Below are 10,394 nucleotides of genomic sequence, written 5' to 3' on the forward strand. Positions count from 1 at the left end.
TTCACATATCCTTGAAGTGCAAGGCGATCACACCTGAGTATTGTAGTAATTCATTGTATTTATACCAAAATAATTTCGTTTGCTGGTAACTTACTTTAAACAGTGGTTAATAAAAACTGAAAACTTACCGCTGTCCCATCATTAAGTGTGAGTAAATGCAAATTCAAGAAGTGTTTATGAATTTTGGCGCAAATGTTCTCTCATGGAATTTGCCTTTTTTTTTTCAGCCCTCTAAAATGCGAATGCAGTGAGGCATGCATTTAGACAACGGAAATGAAATTTCTTTAGCAATCCCGCTCGTTAGGCTCGGCTATGAGAATGTGATGTAAGAGTTGTGCGAGTTGAGATTTTGGATATGCATCTAGCTGCAGCAACAATGTTAATCCAATGACACAGAATAAGTGTGCATGTAGTTGTGAAGTGGCAAACGACACTTTATTCTACGCACCTGTATTGCATTCTTTTCTTCAAAGAAAGAAAACGAGATATCGATGGGTACGAACGGTCCTGGACGAACGCAGAAAACCACTCGGCGGACGCAGAACTGATTACCCAAGCCTAACCAGGCGCGGACTGCACGGAGCTATCAGCCAAAGGGTGTAGCGGCCACGGTTTAGCGATTGTCGCCGTGACGACGGCTTAGAAAAAAAGAGATAAGAGCGGCCTTTGGCGGGGTGTAAGAGGAAGTTCTTTCAGTGCTCACTGCCGCGGGCGTGCGTGTCGAACGATGCCGCCTGAAAGTACGCAATACACGTTGGTCGGGTTTTCTCCGGAGCTCGATTGGAGGCCCCTGAGCTTTACCAAGCCGCTGCCTCCGAACAGAGTGTGTGCCGCCTGCGGAATAGTGCGGAAGAAAACCGCTTTTCTTCCATGCGTTCATGTACTGTGCGAATCTTGCTACGAGCAAAGCACGCAGGAAGGCTCGCACGTCTGTCCGCTGGACGGCTGCGAGTGCCAGCAAGAGCACGTCGAGTGGAGGGACTGCCCTGCAGATGAGATGCTTCGAAGGGAGGTAAGCGAGATGAAAAAAAAATTCAGGGGGGCACTTTGTTGACCAAAAGTGCGGTGAGGCGAAAGCCTTTAGCGCGGTGTTGCTACTTGTGTCACTGATGTGTGGTTAAGATGTTAAGATTCGCCTCTAAGAGAGGAACGCGACAGTGTCTTGCGACGCTTCCAGGGAGTCCACAGAACGGCATCGCCTGTTCAGCTCTACGCCTCGCTCGACGGTAAATTGGTTTTTGAGGAAAAGAAAGGTATCTGTCTCGCATATATCGGTGGACACCTGAACCTAGCCGTAAGGAAAGGGAGGAAGATGGGAGTGAACGAAGACGTCGTATTAACTAGTTGTTCATCCCATACCATCGAGCTGGCATGGCGGAGTGGTTAGCGCGCTCGTCTCGCACGACCAATTTCCTACTCGGTTTTGTTTTTAGGCATGCGTCCGAAACGCGGACACATTTGCTAACACGTCTCGGTCACGACAGTATGAGGCATTAAAGGCTTTCACCTTAATTAGTGGGAACACACGGTCTGCAGGTATTCGAGGGTTCGACGGCATACCGCCTGGTCAGGAATCGTGGCTTGATGAGATTCGCTGGTCACTGACTATGGTCAAACACAAATCACATTTCGGGGGTGCTACGGCTCCCTTGTTCACAAACGTTTTGCGAACAAGAGAGCCGTAGCGCTCCCGGAAGGTCATTTGTGTTTGACCACGGTCAGTGACCAGTGAATCTCATCACACGGTCTGTAGACTTTATTACCCGCTTCGCTGGAAGCTCGGAGTTTGGAGACATACCATTGACAGCACGCGACTTCTGTCACTAAACATGGAACAAGTGACGCGTTTGCTCGTATGTGAACGTATCCTCTCAGTCCTTTCGCACTTATTACTTTATAGTACAGCCGAAAGCTTCGTGAGAAGAAACACGGAATTACGTGCCTTTCAGGAGAACTCGCGCAGTCTACCGATTTTAGGTGCCGAGTTGCGCATGCGCCTTCAACAACTGTGGCGCTTCGATAACGAGAGTTTCTCCCGCATTCTCGCATGTGCCAGTTCAGCAGCCGTTAGCAGGCTCCGGTGTTTTTGCTCCGATTAAAAACCGGTGAAAATGTTTCGTAACCTTTTGCCAGCTTTTTGGGTGGCGGTAGGTGTAACAATGTTGTCTTACGCCTCGCGCGCATTGAGAAGTGCGTATGCACGGAACGTCAGTGTATCAGATTTAGAAACGATAAGGGTCGCATGTGTCTGTGAACTCCGTGAACTCTGTAATCAAGAAGACATGTTTGCGAACAGCATGAGCAAAGTAAGCTTGAGAGGGGGCATTTTTCTGGGCATTGAATGGCGATAACTGCGAACTACGCATGCCGATATGTAATCTGGCTGCCTCGAGCCATGCGTATACCGATATGCATCATAACGGCAATGCGTTCTTCGATGTATGACAAAATAACAGCTTACTTTGAACTTTTGCTTCCAGTTACCTTCATTACCATCAATGTTCCAGCTCAGAAAGGCCAAAAGAGATAGTCCCATCGGCTGGCTAGGAGAATAGCGCTCGCTGTCTCAAGTTCGATAAGGGAAAGAACACCGGCGAACATCTATTGCCAGAGCAGACGCGCGTCATGGCAAATACCTCCGCCGTGTGCGTGTTTTGAAAGTACAGGCGCGGCCAGAATAATACGGAACACAGGAACGCTGGCAGAACTACGTAGGGTGTGTTGCTGGGCGAGTTGGTTGGGGTACATCTTGAGAAAAACAGCGCTTGCAGACAAAGGACCAGAACAAGGACACACAACTGCGCAGTTGTGTGTCCTTGTTTGGGTCCTTTGTCTGCAAGCGCTGTTTTTCTCATGAACTACGCAGAACTGCTTATGGGCGCTACCTAGCTGTACGATCTTAAACTATCTGTGCTTGGAAGCGCAGACAGGGCGCCAGTGGGACGGACCCACATTTTGCCGCAGGCCTACCAGCATCACCTCTTAACTGATATTCACGTGACAGCAGCGGACGCTTCGACGCTTCCATCGAGGAGCGGCTCGCGCTGGGAACGGGCGCAGGACTGCCGTCTGGCACTGCGAGTTATCTAGCCCGCTCACGGCCGTGCGGCCATCGCTTTCACGACTCTAAACTCAGCCCGACATCGACGCTAAACTCAGCCCACTTGGAGGAAGGCACTACTGGCGGTGTAGCCCGAAACAGCTCAGCATCTTTCGCACACTGATAACGCCAGGCTTGCAGCAAAGAAGTGGTAATGGCGGCGGGCACCATCGCTGCGCGTTAGGAGCGAGGTGGTGGTGGTGGTGAAAAGCATTTATTTAGTAATTTACAGAGAGGTGCTCGGGGAGAGGCCTCTAATGGGTCTCACCCCTTACAATACTAGGCGGAGTCCCTCATTCTGGGATCCCGTTGGTCGAGACCGCTACACAAGTCCCCCGAACCAGGGCCTGTTGGGCCGATAGTTCCTGGCAGCTGAGCAGGGCCGCCTCCCAGTCCTCTCGGGTAGGGGAAGGGGGGTGATTGGGGAAGAGAAGGATTTTTTCTCCCGACACCATGTGGAAGGTGTCGGCCACCTCCCCACAGAATGAGCAGCGGCCGTCAAAAGGATTAAAGTGCTTGAGAACCGCCGGGCACAGCAGGGTGTTTGTAAAGAGCCTGAGGAGAATTCGTTCGCCAGCTTTACCCAGTCCTTTCATAGGAACTGGGTATCGCCGGTGTTCGGCACGATAGTGCTCAGTAATTTCTTTTAAAGAAAGGTGAGGGCTGTGATCTGGGTTAAGCTCCTCCCAAGGGACGCCTGGTGCCCGGTGAGTGAGTGCGCGGGCTGCCTCATGGGCGGCTTCGTTACCTGGCATGCCATGGTGGCCGGGGACCCATATGATTGAGCGATGAGTTGGATCGCCGTCGCGAGTACTGCGGTGTAAAATTTGGTGAGCGAGTGGAGTGATCCAACCGAACTCAAAGTTACGACAGGCTCCGCGAGAGTCTGTGAGGATGAATTTAGAGTCGGGATGGGAGGCTGCGAGGGCGACCGCCACCTCCTCCGCATGCGTTGAGTTGGGCGCTCTGAACGAGAGGCCGTCCACCTGTTTTCCCTCGAGGCGCTCTTTTCTGGTGGTTGTAGGTGGCGCTTATATGCGGTTTCTTCTAGTTTCGCCGCCTTTCGCGTGCTCCGAATTACTCTGGCCGCACCTCTACAAGGTCGTCCACTCTTAGTACGAACAAGGCTCACAGTGTCCGCACATCGAAGCGAAGCGACAAATCCAGGCGTATACAAGAGTCTGGAGGCGGTGCTTCGTGTCGTCTGCTACGAGGCGGAAGCACGATACAGGCTGCTCAAACGTTCTAGCAGGCGACACCAAGCACCGCCTTCCGGCCTCTGTCTGCTTGCGTCACCGGATGAGCCAGCAATTTTCTAAGAAAATTTCCAGCAGTGCTCGCCACCATTAGATCCCCCACAAAGAGTTAAAATGACGTATTGAAGTAGAACAGGCCACCGCGGTGGCTCAGTGGTTATGGTTCTCGACTGCTGACCCAAAAGACGCGGGTTCGATCCCGGCCCCGGCGGCTAGAATTTTTTTGGAGGAGAAATTCTAGGGGCCCGTGTACTATGCGATGACGTTAAAGAACCCCAGGTGGTCGAAATTTCCGGAGCCCTCCTCTACGGCGTCTCTCATAGCCTTAGTCGCTTTGGGACTTTAAACCCCATGAACCAACCAGCCAAGTAGAATAGATATTTTTGTGAGTGTGATATTTCCTGGTGTGGGTCAAATTTGTAACTTCCCAATCACGTGGATTGCTTTGAGGGGTAAATAAAATATGGGAGGGGAGGGGGGGGGGGGTGCTCACTTCTTCGTTGTGTCTTTCTCTTATCGCTATGGGCTTCTGTGAATGACCGCTTAAAGGTGCGCTAAAGGGGAATCTGAGATCGTCTTTTTTTGCCGCAGGAACTCCATCTACACCCTCCGAGTTCTTATAAACTTCGATGTATTGTCTTCTGCGGCCGATTTCCATAATTAAAATCGGATTAAAAGTCTCGGCTGCCGCCTTTTTTTTTAACTCAGCTTAGAAAAGAGCAGGAGTCAGCCAACACGTCGAGTTCCTTTCCTACAGTCGCGTGGCGGCTTTGCTTTCGCTTTTATACTGTTTTTCAGGTTTCCGTGAATAAATAGTTTGTCAGAGGCTACATAGCTGCAAGTTAGGCCCGCGGAAATAAAAATACGCGTGGATTCTTTGCTTTCGCCGACCGCAACGTTTCACTCCGCCGATGGCAGAGCGGCAGCCCGCCACGCGACCAGCTGAAAGGTACTCCACGCGTTGGCTGACTCGTACTCTTTTCGAAGGTGAGTTTAAAAAAAAAAAAAAGTGGCGGGAGCCGAGACATTTAATTTGATTTAATGATGAAATCGACCGCACAGGTCAGTAATTCGAAGTTTCTTAGCATGCTCCGAGCGTGTAGATCGAGTTCCCGCGGTAAAAAGGAGAGTTAACAATCCCCTTTACTGTTCCTTTAATTGTTGCTCGCCAGGCTTGTACCACCAAGTCTTTTCTTTACACCTTCCCTCCAGTTTTTAGCAGAAGCATGAACGTGGGCCTAAGTAATTAAAGTTATCTACGCCTTGTATCTTTTCGCTCCAATGCGTGACAGTAGCTCCACGTTCTTATCACGATGCCGTTTAACCCCAGCTGAACAGAGCAGTGATGTAGACTAGAGTTTGCCCAAACTGTAGCAGGTCTTAATTGCTTAAAGGCAAACGAGAAACTTGCAGTTTCTGAACACTCAAAAGGATCCGTGAATGCCATAAAGCAATGCCGCACATCTACAGTGTACTACACAACGTGTAAACTACTCAGAACTCACTGGTAAGGAGGAAATAGAAAATAGGTAAGACGTGCTCATTGTTTGCGAGATTAACGACTTTGTTCAACCGCTCCTGAGGCTGCATCTGCACTCAGTCAGGGGCTTGAGCAGTGGCGGATTTGAGGCACATAAAGAATAACACCTCATAAAAAAAATTTACCTGGTTTAATTGAACAATAACCAGCAATAGCAATTCGCTATTCCATGATCCATTTTGTGCCTTTGCATGGTTCAAGATTTAGGCATCCAGCTTCCTCTCGTCTGGCAGTTTGCTGCATGCATGTATTTACGCGATGATAATCTCCTCATGGTCGTCCTAAACATTTGGTAGTGAAAGTACGCGAGTTATATATAATTGAGATCATTCATTGGTAGTGTATTACTTATTCCCTGCTCCTTTTCCTAAAATGTACTCTCACTTGACGGACCTCAAGACGTATTAGCAAAGCAGGTGGGGGAGCCTTTCTGAAGTTCCGCACTCAATCCTCAGTATGAAGTACATAACAGCGAGCAAACCACATTTCTGTACACCGATTAGCAGCATTATCTACTGTGTGACCTACTCATCTGAGATCATTCAAAGTGTAAAAAAAAATCCGTACTATCATAGCAATGTTAACCCAGTACTTCCCACCCGTATGTAACATTCTTATCCTTGATCGTTTAAGGTAACAAAATTAAATAACAAATACTGACGCCTTTATTCTTGCAGGTGGAGTGCTGGAACAAGCCGTATGGCTGCGAGACTGTGATAGCAGCTTCGGAGATATCCCGTCATTTCCAGCAGAATTGTGGACACCACTCTGTATCGTGCCCCAAGTGTTCTACCAGGATTCTATGCAGTGACGTAGGCTTGCATCTGAGATCAGACTGCTTGCCGCCTGCGAGGCGTGCTGAAATCGAAGACCCAGTACCAGTCGGCTTCAAGGACGACAAAGCGTACTTTGAATCCTTCCGAGCGGCGTTTGAAAAGCAGGCGAAGGAAATGAGGGAACTTCTTCAGCAAATGGTCGCTGGTAGCGCCACACATGATGACAGGATCAACGGACTTTGTCAGGGCATAAACACTCTGAAAGAAATTCTAGAGCAAGAACTGGCCACTCATAGACAGGAAACTCAAGACATTTTTAATGAGAAGATACGTGACCTCACCGTCTTTAAACAGGAAGCGGAAAAGATTTGGGACGCACAGGGCACTCAGATTAAAGTTGCTTCAGCAAGCATCAACAGCCTTGAAAAAACGCTGAGAGATGAACTGGTCAACGCGACGAGCGGGACTCGAGACCATATGACGCAGACTGTGACTGGCATTAAAGCTGATTTGAAGGAAAATAACGACGAGACACTAGACAAAATCGGAGAATTCTTGCGGCACCCTCAACTCTTGGTAACGGTGTCCAACTTTACTGTACCAAGTGTTCGAGCACTCCAAAAAAAAGCTTTAAAGGCTGGCTGGGCGAAATATGAGAGCGAGCAGGTATACCTGCGAGGGTACCGCTTAACGCCTGGGATCTACCTGGAAAAATGCGGTGAATCTGTGCAGCTGTTTGCGCGGATGAACCTTTGGAAAGGTGACCTGGACGAGTCTGTTACGTGGCCATTCCACCACAAAGTAAGGCTAAGCATTGTGCACCCCAAAGACGGTTCGAAACGGGAGTACGAAGTGGGGCCAACGCCTCGCAAGAAATATTACCAGAAGCCCACGCAGCTGCGCAACAGAGGTGTTTACTTCTCTTATAACTCGCTCAGCCTCAGTGAACTTCTTACTAGCGGCTACGCTGAAAGCGACAATCTTCTGGTTCAGTTCGAGTTACTGCCTTGAAATGAACTTTAATAAGCACTGCAATCCCTCGGTTTGAAGGAGCCTGTATCAATGTCAACAGTGTATTGCTTGTAATTTGATAATCCAGACTTCAATACCTTGTAAACTCTCTATAAAATGTAAACATTTTCATTTGTCTTCTCTCATGGCAGTGATCTTTGAGAACAATAGAGACACGATGTAGCTATTTTAGTGTGTTGCCGCTGGGGCACTAACTTCAGTCACGTTGTTTACGTGATTATGGTAGAATGATATCTGGGCAAGACGTCCCCAGTTTCACTCCTTGCACAGGCGGCTCCAGTTCAATGGCGCCTCCGTTCCTGTATTGAAATTTCGTGCCCTCTAAAGAACATTGGACGTTTTTTGTGATGCGAATGCTGATTTGTGTATTGCGGTGTATCTCAAAGGATGTGTCTAGAAAATAAAAATTGGCGGATTCTCACAAGGACTGATGCAGCGAATTTCTGATAAGAGGAGGCTTTTGAATTTTGCGTTTATTTCTTTCGCACTTAGGAGAAGTGATTTTCTTGACGTCCGGCGCAGTGTGTTCGGATCACGGGGCGTTCAGATTTTGCTCAGCAATGATTATGAACTTTAAGCCAATGATCGTGGTGGTTGCCTTTGATTGTATATATGATGTCTACCAGCAAAAACACGTCCGTTCTGGGTAAAAGCAAATGAAGCACTGCTTTTTCTCCCGCCGCGGTCGCTCAGTGGTTACGGCGCTCGGCTGCTGTCCCGAAAGACGCAGGTTCGATCCCGGCCGCGGCGGCTGAATTTCGATCAAGGCGAAATTCTAGAGGCCCGTGTACTGTGCGATGTCAGTGCACGGTAAAGAACCCTATGTGGTCGAAATTTCGGAGCCCTTCACGACGGCGTCTCTCGTAGCCAGAGTTGCTTTGGGACGTTAAACCGCAATAAACCAACCAAATCAACCAGCTTTTTGACAGGTGATGGCGTTAACGTGGTCTGGTGTGCGATTGGTTGGCAAAAGGCTGTCAGTCAATCCCGGCGCGACGCAATGACGTGAGCCCGCCAGCGCTTTTCTTACGTTGCGCTTGTGAACTCTCGGAACATCCCTTTCGCTGTTCCCTCCCCTCTTAAGCTGTTCGAATTTGCAGCTATAGCTGTCTATCTTCCCCCTTCCCCGGCACACCGTGGCTCTTTCATCCTCCACATGACGAACAGTCAGCAGCCATTTCACACCCCCACTCACTTTCCATGCGGTGCTTTCGCGTTTGTACTATCCGCGAGGAATGAAACGCGAACAAGACAACTGAGCCACGAGACGCCAAACAAGATTATTTTAGGCAGGGGAATCTCAATAATATCTCATGCTCTTCTGACTTCGGAGGCACGAATACTCTTTTTCAGAAGTGTTATCAACCTCGCTTGCATTTCGTCTCCAGGAGCTAATATTATGGTGTTTTTTTGATGTCACCTCAGTTTCCTTCTTCGCGTTTCGTCAACTACTGATAGTACACGTTATCATCCTCCTTTTTCTCCACCCGAGGTGATGGCTTGGTTTATGGTTTGGTTTATGGGGTTTAACGTCCCAAAGCGACTAAGGCTATGAGAGACGACGTAGTGGAGGGCTCCGGAAATTTCGACCACCTGGGGTTCTTTAACGTGCACTGACATCGCACAGTACACGGGCCTCTAGAATCAACAAGCGGATGCCCTGCTACGCAAAGCGTATAAGACAGCGCTCCGACTACCACGCAACACGTCTACAGAAAAACTCATGGCCCTGGGATTACACAACACCTCTGAGGAGCTACGAGAGGCGCAGCTTGAGGCCCAAAAACTCAGGCTGTTGCAAACAACGACAGGAAGAGCGCTCCTGCAGAGGCTCGGATACCGCGAGCAGATGCGAGAAATGTCGAGGACGGCAACGATCCCCGACGAGCTTCGCAAGACACTCAAGGTAGCGCCAATACCAAAAAACATGGATCCCAACCTCCATCGAGGGAGAAGAGAAGCGAGGGCCGAATTCATCGAGAAAACATACGCTCCTCAAGCCACGACCGTGTATACAGACGCGTCTTGGAGAGGAGGAGATACCAAAATCGCTGTAGCGGCGGTGGTCAATTCGTCTTTACGCAAAATGACCAGCGCGTCTCTCCGAGGCTGCACAGCTGCAGAGTCCGAGGAAGTAGCCGTTGCTCTAGCGGTGGCGGAGGGCTATATAAACCGGGCGGTCACTAGCAATACTTACGGACTCTCAAACAGCCTGCCGAAATTACATGAATGGCAGGATAGGTCGTCACACGCTCCGTATACTCCTCGCAGTGAGTGACAGAATTAAAAACCGTGAAGAACAAAACGACAAGATCCGACACAAAATTGTGTGGGTACCGGGGCACACGGGGGTGGCAGGGAACCGAGAGGCCGACAGGATAGCTCGAGGATACATTACTTTCCGAGCTTCCGACGAGACCGCGGAACTCGCGCCAGCACCCAGGGAACACTCGGCCATACTACAAAACTATAGAGGCAGAAGAATGCGATATCCCCCACCGCACAAATCTCTCAGCAGAGAGGAAGCTGTCACTTGGAGACAATTACAAACAGGCTCTTTCCCAAACCTACATATACTAAACAAAATGCACCCTACGATATACACGAACAAATGTCCCTGGTGCGACGAAAAACCTACACTATACCACATCACATGGGCCTGCCGAAACATGGACGTGGTCCCCAAAATA

The 10,394-nt window shown here is 49.4% G+C and overlaps 1 protein-coding gene across 1 annotated transcript; it reads left to right on the top strand.

The window, feature by feature from the left end:
• The first annotated feature begins 692 nt into the window (after positions 1-692).
• On the top strand, positions 693-8,149 carry LOC149329526 (TNF receptor-associated factor 6-like). The gene is made up of 2 exons (XM_089562281.1): positions 693-1,012; positions 6,574-8,149. The coding sequence occupies exons 1-2, from the start codon at positions 728-730 to the stop codon at positions 7,681-7,683; spliced, it is 1,395 nt and encodes a 464-aa protein (XP_089418407.1). The 5' UTR covers positions 693-727; the 3' UTR covers positions 7,684-8,149.
• Positions 8,150-10,394: the final 2,245 nt, after the last annotated feature.

This window comes from Amblyomma mixtum, chromosome 9 (assembly GCF_055824585.1).
Source record: "Amblyomma mixtum isolate Tamu chromosome 9, ASM5582458v1, whole genome shotgun sequence".
NCBI classification, from domain to species: Eukaryota; Metazoa; Arthropoda; class Arachnida; order Ixodida; family Ixodidae; genus Amblyomma; species Amblyomma mixtum.